We start from the raw sequence: 24,903 nt of genomic DNA on the forward strand, positions 1-24,903 counted from the left end.
ATTTAGCACTCCTCGCTATAAATATCAGTATGATATGATGTCTGCCTCTGAGGGTCTTGGAATTATATAGAGAAGACCTCACTTGGTCCTCGGTGTGTGAGGCATGTGTGAAGTGGCCTGTATGTGCTAAGTGAATGAATGAGCAAAGGAGGTAGGGAGAGAAGAAAGGAGGGCGAGAGGGAGGAAGAAAGACATCCTTAACTCTGTTATGAATCAGAAGTTTTAGGTGGTTTAAGAATTCGAAGAAGGGAACATTACTTAGACGTTTAGGACAACAAGACAGAAAAACAGGGCAGAAACTGCCTCAGAGTGCCAGCTGGTCAGATCTTACGATCTTTTTGAGTTTGTACTGATCGTTCCATCTTCATTTGTGTCATCACCAATTTGACTCACTATCAGTAGGGACCCTGATTCAACTGGAGCTTGCCCCGGAAGTTAACAAATTCTTCTGTGCCATTCTCCCAGGTACTGGTGTTTGATTTTGGCAGTGAAGTTTATGTGTGGCATGGAAAAGAAGTTACATTAGCACAACGGAAAATAGCATTTCAGCTGGCAAAGCACTTATGGAATGGAACCTTTGACTATGAGAATTGTGACATTAACCCACTGGATCCCGGAGAATGCAACCCACTTATTCCCAGGTATCCCTGTGATCTTCGAGGGCACTGTAAAGCAAGCAGAGCCTCAGTTCTTTTCACAGTTGTCTACCATCGCTTTTCATAAATTTTTGTTTTCATAAATGACTGCAATGGAGTACCATGAATATTCACAAAAAGAACATGTCTGTAGTGTTCCCATAACGAATACAGAAACATGGATGTTATAGTCTTCTGGAAGATGTCTGTGTTATATTTCATTTCTTGAAGTGAACGAATTGTTCTCACCTGCAGCATTCCAGATGCTAATGTGACAGATGAATAGCAATTATTCAAATAAATTACATGCTGGTTTGAAAACTTCCCAGGTCTGGAATTCAGGCATTGATCTGAAGATGCAAAAGTAATACGTTTCCTTCTAATTTCACACCTTGCCAGCATAGTCCTTGAATTCCAGGATTTACCATTTACTTGCCAGTAGGTGGTGTTTATGCCTGTACTTGGATGGAAGGGCAAAGGATATGGTATTGAAATAATGATTGTAATTTTAATATTTTCTACAGTGTAGTGAACTTTTTAAAAGTAATTTTGGCAGATCAACAGGATATGTACAAACTCAAAGAAATATGATTTTGAAAAAAATAATTCCTATATGCAAAGAGATTGTTGTTTTTCTTAGCTACCGGGAAAAAAAGTGTTTTTAAATTATGTGTGCCATATAATAGCTTAGAAGTAGATGTGCCGCGAGACAGCATAGAATATTAGGTATCATGCAACTGCATTTTAATGGTATCCATTGAGCTAGTTTACAAATTTCAACTTTCCTACCTAGTTTCCTGTTTTAAAATCAAATTATTGATTTTATTAGTATCACTATAGAAACAATTAAAAATTTTGCCAATGTAAGCGAAAAGTTTTCAAATCCTTTTTACACAAGGGCACATTTAGCCTAAAATTAGTATTGTAATAACTAGAGTTTTTCAGACAGAAGGTAAGGCTAAAAAATATATATTTTATTTGGTATAGTAAAAGAAAAATATCTAAAGCATAAAATCCACATGTGGACAATTCATATTTAAGTAGATGAGGGAGGGAGCACCCAACCGCCTGGTTTTTCAACATCTCCCAGGTCAGAATCAGCTGAGGCGCTTTTAAAAAAAATGCATGTGCCGGGCCCAGCCCTAGAGATGTGTTTTCAATTTGTGTGGGGTGGGCCTTATGTGTCAGTATGTCTTGAAAGCACCCCAGAGATTTTAAGGTACAGCCGGCATTAAGCATCCAGCCCTTCTTAAGAAATGAGTAGGCTGAAACCACTGACGTGTCATGACTTAACCCAGTTCAAACGTGTAAGTCAGGATGGGGAGAGAAAAAAGGCTACTCCCACTCTGTTCGTAGCCTCGCACTGCAACCTGCTCCCTCGCGTGTTCATGCAACTTTACCACTTTAAAGATACATCTCTAAAGCTGAAACCACGTGCTCTCTCTGTAGACATCTTGGCAAGTCTGCAGAGTCACATTTATATGAAAGACAGCCATTCAGACATTTTCTGGTAGAGACCACGCAGCCTTGCAGAGGAGTCCTGCATTTCCCATAGGTGCTCACTCTTGGTTCGTTCAGTCCCACCGGCCTGTGAGGTAACAGTGTTTGTACCCTGGGTTTCATCCTTCCAGTCTCCGTGGAAACAGGCAGCCTCCGTGATGTGCCTTAGCTGTGATGTCAGTAATTATTGTCCAGACCAAAATAGGAAGTAATGAGGCAGACGTCACAGCAGGGCCCAATGAGCACTACTCGTCAGTCTGAGGGGACATACACACCCCAGTTCTGATTCACAACCAAAGATTGATTTGGAAGGATGAGAAATACCTGCACGTTCTTCTCAGGGCTGGCCCCTCTACAGCGTGCATTTTCTTGGCTGTGCAGGCACACCTCGTTTAGTTGCGCTTCACAGATGTTGCATTTTTTACATATTGAAGGCAAGACCATGCACCAGCAATAAGGTCACATCTCACTTTCTTGCGATACTTGCTTTATGGCAGTGGTCTGCAATATCTCTGAGGTATGCCTGTACCTTTTTCTGAGTTACCTTTTGTTCCAAGCGCAGTTTCATATCCTGAGATCCTGAGGCAGTATCAGACCTCCAGGTTGGGCTGAGTCACTTCCTTCCCCGTATCCCTGTGCTGTTCCTGCCTATTGTGTATCTAGTAGCCTAGAAACAAATGTGTAAAAATTTACTTTATGAAAGTATGCTCAGTTTAGTAAGAGAGGAGAATAGACTGAAGAGCTTGGTTGTAACATGACTTGAGACGCTGGAAGGTTCAGAGTGAACTCCCATCTGTTCATTCACTGGACAGGAGTTTGGAGAGCTCCTGCAGGCACCTGTGGGAGACATGGGAGGTGAGGAACATATGCACGTGACTCCTGCCTCATCCATCTCCCAGTCCAGTACACCAACCCTAGGCTATCCGAAACACAAGAATTTGCTAGAAGGCAAGAAAAGGCCAGTCCTGACATGGTTTGCCATTCATTCCTCCTCATCAACTCCGTGCGTACAAAGCATCTCAAGGCTTCAGACAAAAATAACAAAATGTCACTTATTTGGTAAAATAAGTAAGAATGAGACCATTCTATAGACTACTTATGTATCCTGAGTTTTTTTCAATAACCACATTTGTTCGGTTGAGGTTCCTTTGCTTTGTTTTAGCATGGCTTAATCTTGGTTCTTTTCCTGTCTCCTCCCCCAACCCACCCACCTGCAGAAAAGGACAGGGACGGCCTGATTGGGCAATATTTGGGAGACTTACAGAACACAATGAGACTATTTTGTTCAAAGAGAAATTTCTCGATTGGACCGAGCTGAAGAGACCTAATGAGAAGAATGCCAGTGAATTTTCCCAGCAGAAGGTACGCCAAGTGACCAGGCCTCAAACCTCAGGGCTGATTGGGTCTCAACAAGAGAGGTCTGGAAACTAAAAGCCTTCCCAGGGTTTACTAGTAAACCAGTTTCTAGTTATATTTCAACTGTAAGAGTGAACGTACCCCTGTTTGTATGTTTGGGTTTATGGGAGTCCCATTCACTGTGGTGGGGGGCGTATTCAGGCCTCTCCAAGTCTTTACCCTAACTGCAGCCTTCCCCTAAATGCATTTCAATATACTGAGACAGACTGTGAAAGCTGTACTCTCATGCCATCCCATTAACAGTGAGACAGCATTGAGTGTGAGCCAAAAGGGCTGGAGAAACAAGCAAGTGAACAGATGTTTTTGTTTTGTTTTGTTTTGGGTTTTGTTTTTTGTTTGTTTGTTGTTTTGTTTGTTTGTTTTTTAATGTTCCCTTCTAGGAGGATCCCAGGGGTGAAATCAAGCCGTACGATGTGACCCGGATGGTGCCAGTGCCTCAGATGGCTGCTGGCACTGTGCTGGACGGTGTGAACGTGGGCCGTGGCTACGGCCTGGTGGAAGGGGACGACAGGAGGCAGTTTGAGATTGCCAGTGTCTCTGTGGATGTCTGGCATATCCTAGAATTCGACTATAGCAGACTCCCCAAACAGAGCATCGGGCAGTTCCATGAGGGGGACGCCTATGTGGTCAAGTGGAAGTACATGGTGAGCACCGCAGGTTAGTGACACTTATGTTCTCTTCAAACTAAGACAGGCCCGGACCCAACTCTGAGACTGGGAACCTCAGCATTGCTGGAACCTGGCTCTCTGTACACCACGCTCAATCTGGCTGCATGGCTGCAATGTGTCAGCCTAGCTATTCGCTTTGAGAACCACTTAGCAAACCTTTAGACAAATCCCTGACAACCCAGCATGGCTGACATCTGGGCTGTTCCCTGACAGAGAGCAAACTTGCATGTTAAGTTTTTTTATGACCTCCACTCCCTCCTCTGCCCTGTCCCCAGAGGTTTTCTAGGAAACTGATGATTTGCCTCCAGTTGATATTTGCCATGTGGCTGGAAGCTGCTTGAATTAAAGTCATTAAATAAAGCATATCTGGATGATTTAGAACTGAGACCAAATGGAGTAGTAACATTATAGCAAATACATGCCCCCCAAATTTATTAAAAATGGAAGAAGCTATTTCCTGTGAGGCTGAGAAGTTAGCAGTTCTTTGTGGATCTGGTAGAATAACTACATAGTGAAACTCCTCATGTTCCTGCTGGTAAAATACCCTTTGTAGCAGACTCTCAATTGTATGTTTGCACTAGAAGCAATGCGGGAGGACAGCAAGTGAACTTTGGAGAGAGAAGCGCTTTTCTTTGACCAGAAATAGCCGTTACCCACATTATGCACAGCGTCCATCATCACTACCCGTTTAGGAGAGAGCTGATGTCACAACTGTGATTTCCAGATCCAACTCCAAAAGGGCTCATTCACTTCCTTATAGTCCTCTTGCCATCCAGGTGGGGCTGTCCCTGGGCCACAGGGAGGTTGTCATTTGCTGACCAAACACCTGCAGACTTAGAGCCATTTGATTTCTTTTCTAATTTATCAAAAGTAAGTCTTAATCAACTTACAGCATTTACTGAGCACCTACTCTATGTGTTAGAGACATTTTGGGGGAGAAGTAACTATTTCAAAAGCTGCCTTCAAGAAACACATTGTATAAATGACAATGAGGCAGGTAAGGGAAGAGGTAACTACTTCGTGCTGAAGGAGAACTCAATTCCCTGAGATGGCATCTGCCTGCAGTTAGAAAAGCCCAGCAAAGCAAGACCTGGGTGGCTAATGGACGGCATCTCCAGGCAGGGCAGGAAGGCTGTGGGGTTGTGCCCAGAGCAGGGCTGCAGGCCCAGAGGTCCACCCAACCCTCAAGATACACAATGGGGACTTTACCGCAGACTCCCGTTGAGTGCCTCCCGGAGGGTCCATGGGATGTGTTCTGTCCTTATGCTTATTTCTCAGATAAGGAATGGGACACCAAGATTAAGTAACCCACTGAAATCACAGAGCTAAGAGAGAGCAGAGCTGGACACCAAAGCCCCTTTCCCTTCCATGGAAAACCCTGTTGCATTGGAGGAAAGGTCACAGGCCCTGGGGCTACATGGCTTGGGTCTGAATCTTTCCTCAGGCCCTTCATACCAGCTCTGCAGTTTGGGTAGAGTTACTTAACTTCTCTGAGCCTTGATTGTCTCACCTGGAAAGTAGAACTTATAATACGCAGCTCACAGGATATTATATTCTGGTATGTATAATGTTTAGCACGTGCCTGGCACGTGTTCACGTGATAGGTGCAGGAAATAATTGTCTTTGACATTCTTGGCTGCAACAACATAACTACTATATTGCACTTGAAGATGAAATAACGTGGATCCACCCAAAATAATAGCAATTTCCATGAGTCACTGTTGTAGCTTTAAGCTCCTTGATGTAACACAGAGTTGGCAAACTGAAGTAATAATCTGTGTGGCTCGTTGGCCATAAAGAAAATAAGAGATAATTTTGTGGGGAAAAATCCTTTGGAGGTGAGGGACAGGGAATGTTAAGGAACAACTTTGAAAGGCTTACATAATTCTTGTTCTTAAAATACAAGGGGAACTGTATGTTTTCTAAAGGGAGACCAAGCGCTCTACAGTGTGCGATTGGGTCATGTCCTTACCCTCGCTGTTAGTTATAAAAAAGAAGTCATAGCAAGTGTATGAATGAGTGAATTATTATTAAAATGAATTAATTTAGAAAAATTAACATGCAGGTCTTCACAGACTATAGACTTGGAGGCCCCTAAGAAATAAGGATTTGAGCCAGGCAATTACTTTCTCTATTTTTTCCCAGATAATAATGTGTTCCTCTCACAGCCAGATCCAGCACTATCTTTATGAGCAAAGTTATAACTTTGAAGAAGTCCAGCTGCAGAGAATTAAGTTAGAGTGGGGAGCATTCAGATTCCAGATCGTCCCTCTGGGAGCAGAAAAGCACAGCCCAATGGCATGTGAAGTCACTCCATGGTCCTCCCAGAAGCACCGGCCCTTTAGTGACTGTCCATCCAGCTCCTCCTCGTTCATACCCGACAAGGGCTGCACCTGCAAACAGGATTGAACGTGGAGCTTGGGATGTTCTGGGACAGGCTCAGTAGAAAGCAACAGCTGTAGAGGCGGCACAATCGTCCTCTTGGTGGCCGCCGGCCAGCCTGCACAAGCACACAGAGAGGCTAGCTCATTGGGCTCCACGGAGGGGAGACTAGAGGACTTGGTGGGCAGGTGTCCTGCCCCAGTCACCTCCTCAGGTACCCCAGGGCATGGCTCACGCCCCCAAAGGTCAGGAAACAAGCTGCTCAAAGTCCGCAATGACACTGGGTCAGGCCACTCTGGAGTACGATACAGCTCAAGGTTCTATAAGTCGGCGGTCAGTAAATGGAGTTCTGCTCAAGACCTCTTGACCTGGAGCCGTTCTTCATACCTCAGTTTTCTATTACTCCTAAAAACAACTACTCCTAACAAACCTACTCTTGCAAGTATTTTGATGGCATGATGCACCAACACTTTAAATTAGGCACCTGCTAAAGGCTATAAAGAGTATAGTCCAGAAGTTCTTACTAATAACAGCTTACTCTTTACTTTGCTAACATTACAAATAAATAAATGAATTACAAATTAAGTCATACATAGGACGACATTTGGGTATGTGGAAGAAAATTGCAAGGAAAATTAGTGAAAAGTCTGTTTTATGAACTATTTTAAAAGAAATACAATCCTATTTTAGATTCATATACTCACGTCCATTTTAGAATGTTAGGATTAAGCATGAGTATATATTTACAAGGTGTATTTAATTGTTAGCAAATACCAAAATATGTATCAACTGCTATGATATATTTTAAGCATGTCTTTTTTCAATAATCTAGTTAACACAACTAATTTTCACTACTTTGAAGAAGGGGGTTTCTCGTCAAAGATAAACTTTTATTCCCATCTAATCAACAGAAATTTCAATTGAATGGCTTCCAAATTAATTGTGGATATTCGTAATCTATTTATTGATGGTTGCTCTTTTACTTTGCCCACATGGAAGTACACAGCCCTGACCTATTCAGGTGTACTGTAGGTGGCACTAAAGACTGTGCTTAGTCAAAATAGTTTAAGAATTATTATAATTATTTATGAAAACTATTAATGAGTACTTTGCTAATGGGTCAGAAACTAAATCAAATAAATATGGTTTCTGACTTCTTAAGATCTTAAATAAGCTTTCTTTTTCCCTTCAACCTCAAGACAACTGTGATTTTGTAGATAGGATTGGAGCTGTGAAAAACTGAGGCAATATAGAACCAGAGAACCCAGTTATTATCATTAATTTTTTAAGGTGCATGGGTGTTGCAATCGTCAGCACCCTTCCGTTATTGACCCCCAGTTCCTAGGCTCACCAGGGTGTTTGAGTCAAGAACTTGGTCTCCTGACCTCACTCAGCCTAGAAGGCTCTGCCTCCACGTTGTCATTTAGGCCTCCCCTCACCCACCTCTGCAGAAAGGCCTTCCTTCCACAGACAGTCTCAATAACACCCACCCTACCCCTGTCTATTTTCCTCATCACACTTACCACTGCCTCAAAGTATCTTGCTAATCTATTTGTTTATTAGAACAAGAGCAGGGAAGTTGTCTGTTTTGCTGATCATGGTAGCCCTAGAATCTTAAAGAATTCCTGGCACATAGTAGGTGCTCAAAAAATATTTGCTGAACGAATGACTGAGGAGAGTCGGGAGTGAGATCTGTTCCTAAAGGTAGCAATTTTGTGGTCTGAAATACTGCCTGAAACGACAACTTGGCCAATTAACTTTGTGTGATTGCTTGTCAGTGAGTCCCGCCTTCTGTGTGCTTGAAGCCTGCAAGGTGCCAGACAGCAAGGATAACCAGCACTTAATCCTGGCTACAGCCCTGGTGACAGACGTTATTTAAATCCCAGATTATTTTATGAAAGTGATATGTCAGCAATTCATCCCTTCCGTTTCTTACAGAACTTGGAGTCTTCAAAGTGGTATTTTTTTACAAAAATACATTTAACAGACTAAAATTTTTCCCTTTGTGCTTAAAGCTGGCCCAGCTGTTGTTTTCAATATCTTTTCTCTACTAGCTAATCTTTTGCCCAAGAACGGTGTAATATGGAAAACGCATTTGCGTATCTGGGAACCGTAGGTCCTGCATTGTCAGTCACCACTTTCTCTGTCACACACTTGGCGTGTCTGCACTTTCCTCTAGGATGACAGGTGTTTTTCTTAGGGTATAAAGAGGACCTTTCAGATCACTTTTCTCCAGGTTGGAATCTCAGGATCAGTTAACTGGAAAAAAGGTAGTTTGTCTCTTCTCCTGCAGTGAGATTTACTTTCCCTGCAGTGGTGAATGATTTCTCCTCAGCCCCGTTGCCCAAAAACTCTTTCTGTACTCTTTGTCCTCACAGAGCCTGGAGAAGTGAGCAATGCATTTGCTCTTCATTTGGCTTAGCAGCAGCTCACCCCACTCTCTGCTGTTCTGTGTCTTTGCAGTGGGAAGTCGACAGAAGGGCGAGCACCCCATAAGGGTGGCTGGCAAAGAGAAGTGTGTCTACTTCTTCTGGCAAGGCCGGCAGTCAACTGTGAGTGAGAAGGGCACATCGGCTCTGATGACAGTGGAGCTGGATGAAGAAAGGGGTGCCCAGGTAAGTCCTAGAAAGCCGCTGCTCAGGAAATGAGAGAGATGTCCTTTCTAGGAGCCCAGGAACCTAATGAACAAAGACAAGTCAACTAAATACACTTTTAGTCCTGGTCCAGCTTCTCCAGACTTCAGGCTGCACCTCTCCTTACATGTCCCCACCACTCAGCCAGGAAGGCCCACCTGTTGTAGTATGATCTTAAATAAAATATTGCCTCTGCAAACAGTAACTCCACAAAACAAGGACAAAGGGCCAATGAATGTTTTTGAAAAGTTTCCACCTAACTAATCACCAAGGAATTGTAAATAAAACAAAGAGATGCTGTTTTCCACTTAGCATCTCTTTGCTAAGTGGAAATTTAGCAAAACTTCGTAGAGGTTTTTTTTAAAGGATCGATGCAGGCTGTCAAGGACACAGTAGGATGAGGATCCTCTCATGCTTTCATTGGCAGTGTGACTTGGAACAGCCATCCTGAAAAACAGTTTTGGCTCAAGAACCTTAAAATGCTCAGAAACATTTCATCAAGTCTATCCTAAGGAAATATCAGAGATTAATGTAAAAATTAGTATTCCTATCATCTGCATTTCTCAGAGCAGCCTGAGTGCTTTTGCTAGAACATGTCCGATCATGTCACCTACTTGCTCTGTATGACACTTGGCCTACAATCTAAGCAGTCTCCCCATGGGCTACCAGCGCCTTCCTGGTCGCCCCGCACAGCTCTCCAACCTACCCTGGTCTTTCACCAGCCCCCGGCTGCTCCAGCCTTCTTGCTGTTCCTCAGACACACCTCTGTGCACCCACCCCAGGGCCTTTGCACTGTTTCCCCTGCCTGGAATGCTTCCCCTGGATCCATATGTAGCTCTCAACCTCCAACGATTCGGGCTTATGTTCCAATGTCACCTCCCTATTTTATCCAAATCCTTTCCCTCTTTTCCCATCATTCTCTGTCCCCTTAGTGTGTGTTATGTTTTTCATAGCAGTTACCACTATGTAAAACTACATGGCCATTTTATTTACTTATGTATTACCTGTCTTTGCTCACAAACATTGAAGAGACCCTGTCTGTCCTGGTCTTAGTCACCATGATAACCCCAGGACGTGCATAATGACAGGCAGGTACTACTGCCCAAATCCAAGGTTTTGTAAACATTCTTTTTAGTGTTTGGATTGTCTATGCCTCAGGTTCCATCCTTTAGTACCAGTAATTAAGAGCTAACTCTGAGGTTTTTGGGAAATGTGACACATAGGGGAGAGAACAGAGGAATTTTCTCCAGAAATAGAGCAACACTCACTTAGCCTTCCAGATTTCCTAAGAACCAATCCTCTTCTACTATGGACTATATTTTACAAACAGTTGTTATTGACCATTCAGTTTGTATTTATATGTAATAGTGGGTAATTTCAGCTGCCCTCTTTTTTTTTTTTTAAAGACCATCAATGAATATGTTTTCATCATGCCTTCAAAATCATCCTTAGAATTTTGAGTCTTAATCTCACCAGCTGGAGCATATCATTTTTTTAATCAATCCAACAGATGGAAAATCACTAGACCTATACAACACTGCCACAAAATGGCACTTAATTATGCGAAATGGGCCCTGAGATTGATAAGTTAACTCATGGTGAAAAAAAGCTTCCATCTTCAGTGTTCCCCGACTGCCAGCCTCAATAAACGATTTCCTCTTTCAGGGAAAATGCCAAAATGAGAGTCAGTTGACTCAACGCTCACATTATCATGGTGCAGGTAACACCTGATGGAAAACATCATGTTAACAGGCGAGGGGAGGCTATGGTTTGCAGTCATACAGCAATATGACCAAACTCTTGGAAAGGTTGCCAAAGAGACAGTACTTTCTCCCAGAATTACTAAGTCAGTCATTAGTCATTCTCATTGCCGGGAAGTGTCCTTCGTTAAAAACGTGTTTAAATCAATCATGTCATATCTATACCATGAACCACCATTTAAATATCCCGATTCCCATTTTAAAAATATATTCAATGACAAACATTAACTGTAGAAAGCAACATAAAACAGCAATCTGTTTTTTGTTTGGAAAAACTATATACCTGAAAAATACTTTGAAAGGAAAGCGATACACTAGAATTTTAATAGCAGTCAACTTTCGATAATAGTCTCTGGCTTTTGTGTGTACTTCTTGATACTTTTCAGATTTTCTACAACAGATGTGCATTATTTTTTATGCCTGTGAAAAACCAATACATGTTACTTATTCTAATGTGTTTAAATTGGAAGGTCCAGGTTCTCCAGGGAAAGGAGCCCCCCTGTTTTCTGCAATGTTTCCAAGGGGGGATGGTGGTGCACTCCGGGAGACGGGAAGAAGAAGAAGAAAACGTGCAAAGTGAGTCACTTTTACAGTTGGAATTAGAGTTGTTTTTCCTCTCCTGGAAGGTATTTTTATAGGCGTGGGGCTTTAAAGTAAGTCTCTCTTCATATAGCTGTGGCTTTACCACTGAAAGCCTCCTAATGTTTGCCTTATAAATCAGCTTTATGGGGAGCTCATAACCCTCACCCCTCTTGTGGAGTGTACCTCATGATCCCACTTTGCATGCTGGAGGCTGGAAGATTATTTCACCTTCAACAGAATCCTCACAGTGACTCTGTCTCTTTTTAGGAGGAAAAAAAAGTCAGTGGATCTTCTATTATAAATTATGAGTTTTCTATTGGCCAGCATCCAAAACAAAAAACAAAAACAAAAAAATCTTAGCTTTAGAGGCTTTTAAAACATGCCTGTTATTCGACTTACCTAGGCCTTTATAAATTTTGTAAAAATGGTTTCTCTGCATCGTGAACTTTTGGCAACCTGCTTCTAACTCCAAAAGGATTTGCTTTCTTGGTTGGCAGTGAGACAGCCGGTGACTTCAGCGGTGGCATGACCTCAGCCTCTACTTTCCCTTAAGTCACGGGGCAGTGTTTGTTGTTGACTGCCCAGCAGAGACCCAGAAGGGCAGGTCTCCCTGTGTAGCACACACCCTAACCCTGTACCGTTGGTGCCCCCTGCAGGTGAGTGGAGGCTGTACTGTGTGCGAGGAGAAGTGCCCATGGAAGGAAATTTGCTGGAAGTGGCCTGTCACTGTAGTAGCTTGAGGTCCAGAACGTCCATGGTTGTCCTCAACGTAAATAAAGCCCTCATTTACCTGTGGCACGGATGTAAAGCCCAAGCCCACACCAAGGAGGTTGGAAGGACTGCAGCAAATAAAATTAAAGAACAGTGAGTGTTGTGTGTGTGAGGGCCTCTTCTGGAAGCGGCTTCCCATGGGACACGCAGGCGAAGGCGGGAAGGGTTCTCAGGATTCCCAGTGGATGTCCCCGTGTGCTTACAGTAACAAGGGGATTTATGACCATTGCCAGGGGCCTCTGACATGCGCACTAGATCTGACACACATCTCAGCCAAAACGTCCAACTGAAGGACTTCTTCCACTTTCTGAGGATTTACCTGCCTCAGCAAAAGGCAGGGTGAGGGTCGCAGGAAAGGACCCAGCTAGTACTTTAGTTTCTTTGTAGGTGTGATTCAGCTTTGAATTATAAGCCCAGAGTCTTTTGTTACTTAAAGAGAGCAGAATTCAAGTATCTCTTAGAAGTTCAGAGTATGAGTTCTGGCAGACAGTGGCATCCCAAAATGCAGTTAGCTAATGAGGAGTTCGGGAAACCACAGCTGTGCCAGACTAGAAGATGCCGCCTCTTTAGAGAATGACTATTTCTACATCCTCGCAGGCAACCACCTGACAGTGAGTTCTTGGACCCCTGGGGCACTTCTCAGGCCCAGCAGCCCAGGTGTTGGGTTTTGTTCCTCTCCCAGGCAGGCACACGCACTAACCATTCACACAGAGAGAGAGCACACTATGCTAGTGTGTTAAGTGCAGACCTGGGGAGTGGGGCGAAACGTCTGCTCACCTGTCTAGAGGTGGGACGCACCTGGGGCTCTGCACTTCCTTGTGACCCTTACAAAATGGGTATTACAAGCAGCCAAAGAAGTCCCCATGCCCCACTCCCCCCAGTTGTCCAGGAGATGCCTAGTGTTCCCTTAGGCTGAGACCTGGGAGTACCTTGGTGACGTCTGTGCAGTAAAAATGAAGTTTCCTAGAACCACAATGTACCACCTAAGTACAATTAGGTACAATCCACTCTCTGGGCACCAAAACAGTGCAGTGAGGGCCTGCGTAGTGCTGCAAGGTGAGGACGGAGAGAAGAAGACAAGTGAACTTTCACCAGGCAGACAGCTGTGAAGTAAGATGTTTCATTTCAAAACACCATTCTGAGGGCAGGGAATGGGGAGGGATGATAAATGACATTCCGTGAAGAATCCGAAGGCATTCATAGCCTATTAGATTTTTCACTTGGACCCCTGAGAGAAACCAAAAACACAAAGAGCTCATTCCCTCATTCATTCAACAAAAATGGTTGAGTGCCTACTTGGTGCCAAGCACAGATTTAAGGACCAGGGACTTGCCAGTGGACAAACCCAAGTCTCTGTCCCCATGAAGCTCATGTTCCAGCAGGAGAGAGGCAGGAATAGCAAATATGTATGTTATACATAGAAATGAATGTCATGTGCATTATATCGTATTTGTCGTTGTACATTCCTCTGTAAGGGCCAAGCCACCGCTACACACACTCATAAGCTACAGAGCATGTTTTTATTCATTAGTAAGAGTTGTTTCAGTTAGAAAGTAGTAAAAGAGAGATGGTAAATTCATCTGTAGATTTAGTCTTGAATAATTTTGTGCTGCCAACGCTTTCAAAGCTTAAAAAAATATTATTGGTCTCCATGCAGATGCCCCCTGGAAGCTGGACTGCATAGCAGCAGCAAAGTGACAATACACGAGTGTGATGAAGGCTCCGAGCCCCTGGGATTCTGGGATGCATTAGGAAGGAGAGATAGGAAAGCCTACGACTGCATGCTCCAAGGTAAAATCGCATTCCTTAGCCTCTGATCACTAATTTAGTCAATACATATTTATTGAGCCTCTACTATGTACAACACGATGAATTAAACCTAGGCTAGGTCTTCACAGGTCTACAATCCAATAAGGCTAAATAAGATGTATGCCTAATTATAATGCCAAATAAAAATTATATGTATCATACAAGAGGTACAGGTGAAGGGGGTTGAGGGTTTAAAAGAAAAAGCATTACTTCCACAAGGAAAAAGCACCCCCAGCTGCAAAGAGACACGGCATTCACATGGAGCTGGAGGTAGGTATGACTTGGTAAGAGAAGGGAGAAAGAGAAAACAAATGCCAGGAAACCAGATGAGCAGTGACACAGTGTGAACCTATGGAACACGATGCCTTCAGTGTGGCCAGCACCCAGGGTGCAGGGAAGTAGCAGAGTTTAAATTAGAGAGCAGGTCAGTTTTGTATTTAAATGCACAGAAGTACAGATCAACTTAAATGCAAATTAACATAAGAAGAAAAGCTAACAATTATTAAGCTGTTAGGATGATTCAGGCACTAAACACTTGGTAGGTGTTAACTAAATTTAATTCTCACAACCCAGCACGCTACCATTTTTACCGATGAGGAAACTGAGGCACAGCAAAGTGAGTCAGCTTGTCCGAGGCTGGACATCAATGGCATGGATGCGTAACCACTCCATTTTAGTGCCTCTCAATTGTTATAAACTTTCCTATATATATATTTGTAATAATGTATATTGGTGATGGAGAAGGTTTGAAAATACAGAGAAGTTAAAAAAGAAAATAAGTCACTTATAATCACATCTCTCAAAGATAAACCAAAAATTAACATTTCTCTGTTATAGATACACATCTATTTTTTAAAACAAAATTTAGCATTATACATGCTGTTTTGTGCCATGGTTTTTCCTTTTATTATGAACAATTTTCCAAGTTGTTAATAATTTAGACTCTTACTAGCTACAGGGCATTCCATGAATATTCTATAATATATGACATTCTCTACTTACCCTGTCTCTTAGAGTTGGAGAGCTGAGTTATTTCCAATTTTTCTCTATTATATAATAATACAGTTGTGAATAATTTTTAAAATAATAATCTGCATTCATTCCTAGTTAAGGTAAATTCCTAGATACGGAACTGCTGTGTTCAACTAATAAAAGTGTTATAGTCCATATCCACAAGTGTATCAGAACATTTACACCGAGTTCATTTTCACCAGCAGTATACAAAAGTGTACATTTCTAAGCAAACACAAAAGTACATTACCTTTTCCATCATTGCCAAATTGATGGGGGAAAATGCTATCTAAGCACTGTTTTCACTCCATGTCTTAAATTAGAAGTACCATTAAACACTTTCTATATGTAATTTTTAGCCATTTGTATTTCTACTTTGGTGAATGTTTTATTTGTGCTTTTCGCACATTTTTGTTTATATGCTAAGGATATTAACAAGTTTCCTTTTTTCCCATTTTGTCACTTACCTTTTCATTTTATTTGTTGGTTTGCTTTTTTGCAATGTAATTTTTCATTTTTATGTCGTCGATACATAAATCTCTTCCTCTTTGATGATTTCTTTTACAATTATGGTGAAAAAAAGGCCTTCCCCACCTCAAGTTCAGAGAAATCTTACCTATTTGTATGTTAATTCTTTGATTATTTCATGTTTTACCTGAATTCTCCAATCCATCTGAAATTTATTTGGGTGCATATTTTGTCTTTAGCTTTGTTCTCTTTTCTTTCCAAGATCCTGGAAATTTTAACTTCACACCCCGCCTGTTCATCCTCAGCAGTTCCTCTGGAGATTTTTCAGCCACAGAATTCATGTATCCTGCCCGAGACCCCGCTGTGGTCAATTCTATGCCTTTCCTTCAGGAAGATCTGTATAGCGCACCGCAGCCAGGTACGGCCCACAGGGCAGTCGTCTTGCTGAGCAGCTGAAGATATACCTTCCAAAAAGCCTTTTTATTTTCCTTTTGCATTTGTTAGGCAGTTTTTATTCGTCAAGTAGACTGCCAGAACTTTTTATATTATCTCATTTAATCCTCATATCTACCCCCAAAAGAGAGTGACATCAACCACATATCATAAGAAGTTGAGGCTCAGTTACTTAACTCGCCCAAATACATCAGTTAAGAATAGGTTGAGCACAGTCAGGCCGGGTGTGTCTGCTACTCTCCCAGCCTTCCCTAAGTCTTCTTGCTTCACGGTCCCCACTTGTCTGCCTCTGCTCCCGCCATCATGTTTTCGTTCAAGACAGAAAAGTGGGAGTAGGACAGTAATGGGCAGTAATGGCCATGTCTCTCCCCTTTATCAAATAAAACAAAAGCTTTCTCTGAAGCCCCCAGCTGACTTCTGCCTACATCCCTTTGGCCAGAGCTCTGTCACATGGCCAGCTATAAGGGATCCTGGGAAAGCCAGTGCCAAGGAGCAGGAAGTTGGGAGTATCTGCTGAGTTAGCTAAAGAACAGTGCCTGCCATACGAAGGCTGCACAGCAGAGCTATGGCTCTAGCCAAGGTCAGGTCTGTTTCTACTTGACTACCACCTCCAGACAGAGCCTCTGTGCTCTTCCGGTGGAGACAGTCAGAGTCCCTGGACACTGGGCTGTGTAGACCCTCCCTCCTTCCCTCCCTCCCTGCGGTCATGCCTGTGGTCAGCGGTCCCGGTCGTGGCTCCTCCCCTCTCCGATTACAAGAGCCTGGAGCAACAGCCAGGAACGTCACCTGCAGCCCAGGTCACCACCTTAAAAGCTTGACGGGTACACATGTCATATTGTGGGAAATACTTGCAAGGTATCTTAAACCGGGAAGCTGCTATTCACGCTCTCCATCCTTTGGCTTAGGATGGGTTACCAACCTCCCCTGGGCTTTTCAAGTGTGTGGTTTGCACAGAATCCTAAAATGTATGCTAGGAAAGGACTCAGGATGGGCCAAGCTAGCAAGTGATAGCCCCTTTACCACATGGCGTAAGAGTCAGGCTGATTGTTGGATGAAAAGATGAAAACAAGAAACGCTTGATTTTTAAGCCCCATTTCTCTCTATCAGAACCACAGACTGCGCTGACCTGCAAAGCAGTCATATGTGGGGCATACATGTCAGGGACCTGTAGGGCCCACATGATGTACTCTCCAGGGTTTCATGTGCTCTTTAGAGATAAACGGTGCTAACCACCCCTTGGGTGGCATGTGCATTGTTCCTTCCACTCTAAGCACCCTGCCCGTGCCCAGGAGGGCCACTGGCAGGCCTGCGATTTAGGAGGTGCCAAGGAAGAAGGAGCTGAAGGAAAGATGAGGTGAGGAAAGGAAAGAGGCAGACTTCTCTCTGCCTAGAAGTCTTTCCTGATTTAATGTTCAAAGGGCTGAGCTATTATGAAGACCATCCCTTTGCCCCTGAATTTAACTGCCAAGGGGATTCTCCCATTGACAGAGGCAGCAGGGAGGAAAGGCATCTGTTAGAAGTTGGGGAAGAGTGACCTACAAGCATCCGTGAAGGAGCTCTCAATTGTCTGGTCTGTCCTTGCCCTCACAGCACTTTTCCTTGTTGACAATCACCATGAGGTGTATCTCTGGCAAGGCTGGTGGCCCATCGAGAACAAGATAACCGGGTCTGCCCGCATTCGCTGGGCCTCCGACAGAAAGAGCGCCATGGAGACCGTGCTCCAGTACTGCAGAGGTGAGCATCCCCAGGAAGTGGGCTGGGGTGATGGACAAGCCAGGACCCCTCAGCACAGTGACCAGCGTCCATCCAGAGGCTAGTGCCCAGCCGGTTTTCTGCAGACTTGGTCGGATTCCCAGACCAGGCTTTCCCTTTTTGTGGGTGCCAGCCAGCCTTGGTAAAGCCCAGCAGACAATGGTGAAACCAATGGTTTTCCCTTTAACTTTTGAGGCTTATTCATTTTGAAACTAGAATATTCTCAGCTGCCAGCATGAATGAGATTTCATGTTTCTCTTCTATATTATGAAGCTGTGCAACTTGTTATTCAAGATGAAATGTTGTACAGTTGATCCTTTAACAACACAGGTTTGAGCTGTGTGGGTCCAGTTACACATGGATTTGTTTTCAATAAATATACAGTCATCCCTCTATATCTGCAGATTTCACATCTGCAGATTCAACCAACTGTGAACCCAAAACAGTATTTTCGATCAGTGGTTTGGAGTCCGCAGATGTGGAAGTTAACTGTAGGCTGTACGCATTGTTCTATACCATTGTATGTAGGGGGCTTGAACGTCCATGGAGTTTGGTATTTGTGGGTGGTCCTGGAACCAGTCCCTTACAGATACCACGAGACACCCAAGTTCTTGGGGAGGTCAAAGTTATATGTGAGTTTTTGACTGCATGGGGTGTCTGTCAGTGCTCCTAACCTCCGTGTTGTTCAAGGGTTATCTATATTGTGGAATGCCCTGGACTGTCGAAAACCCTCTTGTACTCAGGAGGAATCACGCCTGGGGACACCTTGGCCTCCACCCGCACACTGTCTACTGCACACAGCTTCACACTGTGGGGGAGTAGAAAACTCCCCCACAAAGGCTGAAAAGCCAATGGCAACCTTGTTACCATTCATTATTATTTTTGGTATGATATCTAAAAAGAAAAATCTAATCTCAATTCATGGTTTTTTACTGTACTGTCCACCTAAAATTTGTGGTCTTTTACATAAAATGAAGATGCCAGTAATTTCTTATGTGAATCTTTAAGGTTTTATTGATTAGTTTAGTGTCACCAAGTGTACAATGAATTCCTTCTTGAAAGCTGTTTAGTAATACATAACTTATTAAACTTCCCCCCAAATGTTTAAGGTAAAGTGGCTTGTAAAATGGCACTTAATCCACAGTGAACTTAACACTGTGTTAAAAAGTCAGAGGAATATTTCTGCAAGTGAGTACAGGAAGAAGGGCCCCACCCAGAAGCCACAGAGAAAGGCGTTCTCCCATCCAAGGACCCAGAAGCATTTTGTTATGTTCAGGAAGTCATCAGGTTGATTACATGCAATTTTATACGTTGTCATATGCAGAAAAATAACATGTTATATAAACACCATCCATGTGTTGTTATGAACTACCCATAACTTCCGTTTTAAGCATGAAGTCAAGAGATCCAAACAAACAAAGACATAGTCTCTAGGCCCTCCCTGGGTCTGCTGACACTTGCATTCTATGTACCTGCAGGAAAAAATATCAAGAAGCCTCCTCCCAAATCTTACCTGATCCACGCTGGTCTGGAGCCTCTAACATTCACCAATATGTTTCCCAGTTGGGAGCACAGAGAGGACATCGCTGAGATCACAGAAATGGTGAGCACACTCCCCTGTGAAGGTATTAGGTTGGTGCAAAAGTCATTGTGGTTTATGCAATTATTTTTAACCTTTTAAACCACAATGACTTTTGCACCAACCTAATTAGCTCCCCACCTGTCAGATCGTGGATGGACTCTACATTGGGGAAAAGCATCTAAGTTGCATTTTCAAAGTGAGAGCATGTCTTTTCATTTACAACCTGTTCACAAATCTACATAGAATTAGCTTAGGAAGAGGAAAGGCCTAAGGAGAAATCAATCGAAGTATTTTGGTAATTTTCTACACGTGGGGCTCAGGTTAAAAAATCCTAAAAGCAAAGGTAAAATTAATTATCCATTACATATCCATAAATAAAAGCTGTTGTCTCTTCATTGTTAGCTAAAAATGTATTGCTTCTCAAGCTCCATATAAAGCACAGCCAAATCCTCATGTTTCAGACGTTGACCTTATTTTACAGGAGACACAAAATAACCCCGTGATGAATTAACATGTACAAATAACTAAGGGAATGGCTGTACTGTGAGTCACTGCTGATAAAGAACAGCTCACTATCACGTTAATACTGCCTTTTATGAGACTACCTGGTAATACCACATGAGGCGTTTATCAGAATCTCTATTATGAACTAGAATGTTATCATTTCCAACTGCACAGAAAAAAGGAAGCTGCCTACAGTTATGTAGAATTGTTTAATTTATGAGTTTTTAACATTGCTAACAATAGCAAGTTCAAGGGTGCTTTGGGTTGGGTGGGAAATAGATTTGTTTTGGTTTTCTTACTGTGTAGGAGAACTGCTTTTCTGTGTGTAGTGGGGGAGATGACATGAGTGTATTTTATAGGAGGTCTGAATAAGTTTAAACAAAAACAGAAAAGTTCACTGCTGCTTAACAACAGAGCGAGCCTGTTTCATAGTGCAAGCATCACTGCTGACCCCACCCTCTCGTCTTAGCCAAAAGGACTTGATTTACACAGTTTGGGGCTGAGGCAGTCTGCTGACCAACACAGTCTCAGCGAGAGGGCTCTCTTCACAATAAATGTGTGATCCACGAAACTTCAAACCTCTAGGGAATCCGAACACTGTCTCCGCAGTCTAAGTTCAAGGATGTAAATCAGGGCCATTTTTCTGTGCACACTCTCCATCACTGGGGGCTGGCAGTGGGCTGAGCAATGTCTTGGGCAGGCCTGTGGGATTCTGGCCAGTGAACAGTCAGGCGTCCCACACTGACAAATTGTAATAATAATTAGGATTCACTGAGAGCTCGCTCTGCGCCAGGCACCACTCCATATTACACTGATTTTCTCCTTTAATTTTCACAACAGTCCATTAAGAATCATCTTATTATTATCCCCATTTTACTCGTGAAGGAGCCGAGGCACAGAACATGAAGTAGCTTGCCCCAGATCTCAGGCTGGCTATGAAACCTGCCTCTTGCCTGCTAGTCTACTCGGTATATTGCTGCATCGTTAGCCATTCACTCCTCCCACCCACCCAAAAGGAGGGCAGCCAACCTGGGATCCCAACTTTAACAGAGAAAGAAAATTTACTGGAATAACCTATTCGGATTAAATGTACAGAGGTTTTTTTAAAAAGTCTTGTTTCAGCCCCCGCATATTCTAGATGTATTTTCTGACCACGTTTTTTTTTATCGTGGATTAAGAAACAGGGGCTTGTGGGGGGGAACGGGGAGTGCAGTTCTTTTTAAGGTTAATTATTTTTAAATACTTTTAAACAGATCCCATTACTTGGATGCTTCTGGTGTTCAGGCTTCAAATTTAATATTATGCCATAATTCACCCATGTGATGATAGTCCCTAAACTTTTATTTCTGAGGCAGCCCTGAGGATTTGTTTGAAACTTGCAGTGGGAAGATATCTAAAGTCAGCTGGAAGAACCGAGGGGCTTTGGGCAATTCCTTTCCACTTCAGAGCCCTGTTTCCCTGAGAGCCAGTATCTCCAGGCTGGTGTGGGGCTCAGATAGGGTTGTGCATTTGCAAGCACATAGTAGAGCATGGTCACATGTGGGACACAGAATTCTCCTCTCTGCCCCTTCCTCTTCTCTAGGATACGGAAGTTTCCAACCAGATCACTCTTGTGGAAGACGTGTTAGCCAAGCTCTGTAAAACCATTTATCCACTGGCTGATCTCCTGGCCAGGCCTCTGCCCGAGGGAGTTGACCCTCTAAAGCTTGAGATTTATCTCACTGATGAAGACTTTGAGGTAAGTGTTTCTGTAGGTGGGATAGCAATTAAGCCACACACTGGGCTGGTACGAGAGTCCTCTTACTCAGCTCTGGGCATTTCTCCCGACTCTTCCAGTTTGCACTAGACATGACAAGAGAGGAATACAGTGCACTGCCCGCCTGGAAGCAGGTGAACCTGAAAAAAGCAAAAGGTCTGTTCTGAGCGGAGAGATGCTGCTGGCGGAAACTCTGTTGTCACTTTCAATACCATTGGACCAGGAAAATGGATAGTTTTGGGACTGGTATTTTTAAAAATATTTTTTAATCAGAGTTTTCAAACCCTGAAGTGATTAGCTCTACTGCTTGTCCTGGAGTTGTGTATTTTGTAAATGTTTAAGAGAACTCTTCGGAACTCTCTTTCCACGATTCAGCAGGTAATGTAATTAAAACCATCCATAGGTGCACTTACGCAGCGGTTCCCAACAGCCGCGAGAGCACTGCCCTCCTGTTCCAGCTAAGCGTTGCCTAATTTTTTTAAGCAGTTCTCTTTATAAAGTGTTATTTTGATAGCTTGTGGATTCTAAAATATATATATTTATATAAACACCATATAAATCAAATATGTATTTAACAAAGCACTATGTATTCATTCACTTTTAAGGGTTTTTTTTGGTTTTTTTTTTTGTTTGTCTGTTTTTTTGGTGTCAAAATAATATTAAAAGGTAGATGGAATTAGCTCTGCCACCGATACGTATCCTCACATGTGTTCAGAAACGTCTCCTTCAGCATTAGGTCTGACTTGTTCTGAGTGCTGCTTCCGGTGCTAAAATGAACAAAAAATGTGTACTTCCTGGCATGGAACCTGTGCGAATCCACCTTTCTACCTTCATATCTTCCTAAAATGTATAGTGCCTTGTTTTTATGTACAGTTTATATACAGAAAAGTTTGCTCTGCATTTTTTTGATGGTGGTTTGGAACATTATCTAAAATTTTACTCTAAAATAGTAAAAATAAAAAACATCTCAATTTCTAATACCTGTTGTAAACATTAAACATGTCATTTTGCTATCTAGGACTCCAAAATTCAAACTTCAGAATAAATGCAATAATTAATTGATTGGTTCACATTGAATTCCCAGCATGTTCCTTTCTGAAAAATATTTTTTTATAAATGTTAACCTAGTACCAGTATTTCACCATTAAATATTAACTAATCTATTAATTTCATTTAGGGCAAGATTTTATACGCGATCTTAAGACTAAGTAGATATTCCACTCATAAAATTACTTCTAAGTACTATGTTGAAGACATATTTTTGCAAATCATCATTCAACAGAAGCTCTTTACCCTACAACTATACCTACATCTCAAATTCAGGATCTTGGTGCCTTTTTAACATATTGAATACATAAGGCATTTAGAAAATTTAAAAATGAGCCAGAGAATATCACAGGCTCATGTGTCCTTAAAATCCCAAATCCCAAATGGTTTTGAACAAATGCTATAGACCTACTACGAGTTCTTACAGCCCCCACTTTGGTTGAAGTTTAATGGATTGGATAATAGCACATTTACCTTAAACATAGTCACTTTCTTGTGTGCCCCTACCGTGGGACTGTAACCCACCCCTGGTGCCACCACCTTTGACTGTGATATTTGGGCAGTCACTGAACTGTCTCACCTTAATTTCCATTTGTTTTTTGTTTTTTTAAAAAAAGCTGTCCTGCTCCTGCCTATATCATAGGATTGATTCTTGCTGAGGATCAGCTGGAAGCTTCTGGAATATTGTGAACTGCTAGGTAACTGCTGGTGTTATTATTGTGATGACAGCATGGAATAGGAAAGATGAGAGGTGAAGTTAAAGAATGGAGCCACGCACCTAGAAATTATAGATTAAACCAAAACGAGTAGAACCTTCCAAAGAAATAAATGTGGAAGGGAAAGGAGACAGAGGGCTCAGAGTCCCATAGGTAGTAAGCAATGAGGAAGAGAGAAGGAGTCACAGAGCCAGTAGGGCAATCTCTCTCACGCATATGTGGTTTTTCTGATCCCTTTCCTGTCATCACTGTGACTTTGGACCTTTGCATGCTGGCAAAGGCCTCAGCCTAAAAACTTCAATTGCTGATCTTAACAACTCAGCCAATTATGTGGTACCAATGCTTCAGGCCTTTCTCCAGAGCCACTGTGAGAGCAAAGCGCTGTGGTGAACTTTTATTAAACACAACAAAGTCAGGTGATTGGTATTTCCTTCATTTACTGCTTTTGAAGAGGGGACTTTTAAAGAGGGGAACTGATGTTTGGGTTGCGACTGATACCAGAGTTGCAGTGGGATAGACGAGATACTGTTTCCCGAGGTTTTTGAGGAATCATATGAATATAAGCAGTTCCCAGAGGAGTGGAACCATTGTCCCTATTTGTTCCCCTTGGGCTATGCCCGGGTCAGCGTCAGGGAAAGCCTACTCAGGAGCCCACTTCCTTTGTCTCCTTATTTTAAAACTTTGGCCCTACTCATAGAGCACCCATTTTGATAAAATGCAATGCATTTCAGAAACAACTTCAGAATCCATTTGGGTCCTTTACTTTTGTTGCTTTTTTCTTTCTTTCTGATTAACAAAGTAACACGTCTGTCTACACAGACACTTGTACACGAATATTCCTAGCAGCATTCATAATAGACCGCACCTGTAAACAACCCACTTGTCCATGAACTGAGAAATGGATAAACAAAATGTGGTACATCTATACAACGGATGCTATCCAACAGTTAACAGAACAAACTACAGGTAACACGACAACGTGCATAAACCTCAAAAAGTGAAAAAAGCCAGATACAAAAGGCCATGTATTGTTAGATTTCATTTACAGTCTTCCCCCCTTAGCCACGGTTTTGCTTTCTGCAGTTTCAGCCACCACGGTCAACTGGGTCTGATAATATTAAATAAAAAATTCCTGAAATAAACAATTCCTAAGTTTTAAACTGTGCACTGTTCTGAGTAGTGTGATGATATCTTGTGCCGTCCTGCTCTGTCCTGCATAGGACATGAATCTTCCCTTTGTCCAGTGTCTCTCTGCCGGGTACTCTCCCCACCATTAGTCACTTAGCAGCCTTCTGCGTTATCAGAAAGAGAGAGAGAGAACCACATTCACATAACTTTTATTACAGTATATTGTTACAATTGTTCTATTGGTCATTGTCAATATCTTACTGGGCCTAATTTATAAATTAAACTTTATCATAGGTACATATGTATAGGATAAAACATAGTATATGTGGG

The 24,903-nt window shown here is 42.5% G+C and overlaps 1 protein-coding gene across 8 annotated transcripts in view; it reads left to right on the plus strand.

The window, feature by feature from the left end:
• SVIL (supervillin) overlaps positions 1 to 24,610 on the plus strand; it is a 225,532-nt gene extending 200,922 nt beyond the window's left edge. For all 8 annotated transcript variants that reach the window (XM_081054517.1, XM_081054513.1, XM_081054511.1 and 5 more), the window contains 12 exons: positions 466 to 641; positions 3,353 to 3,497; positions 3,932 to 4,208; positions 9,065 to 9,216; positions 11,465 to 11,570; positions 12,233 to 12,440; positions 14,005 to 14,138; positions 15,898 to 16,053; positions 17,679 to 17,822; positions 19,319 to 19,443; positions 21,509 to 21,664; positions 21,763 to 24,610. In XM_081054517.1, coding sequence (XP_080910643.1) covers positions 466 to 641; positions 3,353 to 3,497; positions 3,932 to 4,208; positions 9,065 to 9,216; positions 11,465 to 11,570; positions 12,233 to 12,440; positions 14,005 to 14,138; positions 15,898 to 16,053; positions 17,679 to 17,822; positions 19,319 to 19,443; positions 21,509 to 21,664; positions 21,763 to 21,849 — 1,866 coding nt within the window. In that variant the 3' untranslated portion in view covers positions 21,850 to 24,610. The remainder of the gene's footprint in view (positions 1 to 465; positions 642 to 3,352; positions 3,498 to 3,931; positions 4,209 to 9,064; positions 9,217 to 11,464; positions 11,571 to 12,232; positions 12,441 to 14,004; positions 14,139 to 15,897; positions 16,054 to 17,678; positions 17,823 to 19,318; positions 19,444 to 21,508; positions 21,665 to 21,762) is intronic.
• The last annotated feature ends 293 nt before the right edge of the window (positions 24,611 to 24,903 follow it).

Source organism: Rhinolophus hipposideros, assembly GCF_964194185.1.
Source record: "Rhinolophus hipposideros genome assembly, chromosome: 1".
In the NCBI taxonomy this organism is placed as follows: domain Eukaryota; kingdom Metazoa; phylum Chordata; class Mammalia; order Chiroptera; family Rhinolophidae; genus Rhinolophus; species Rhinolophus hipposideros.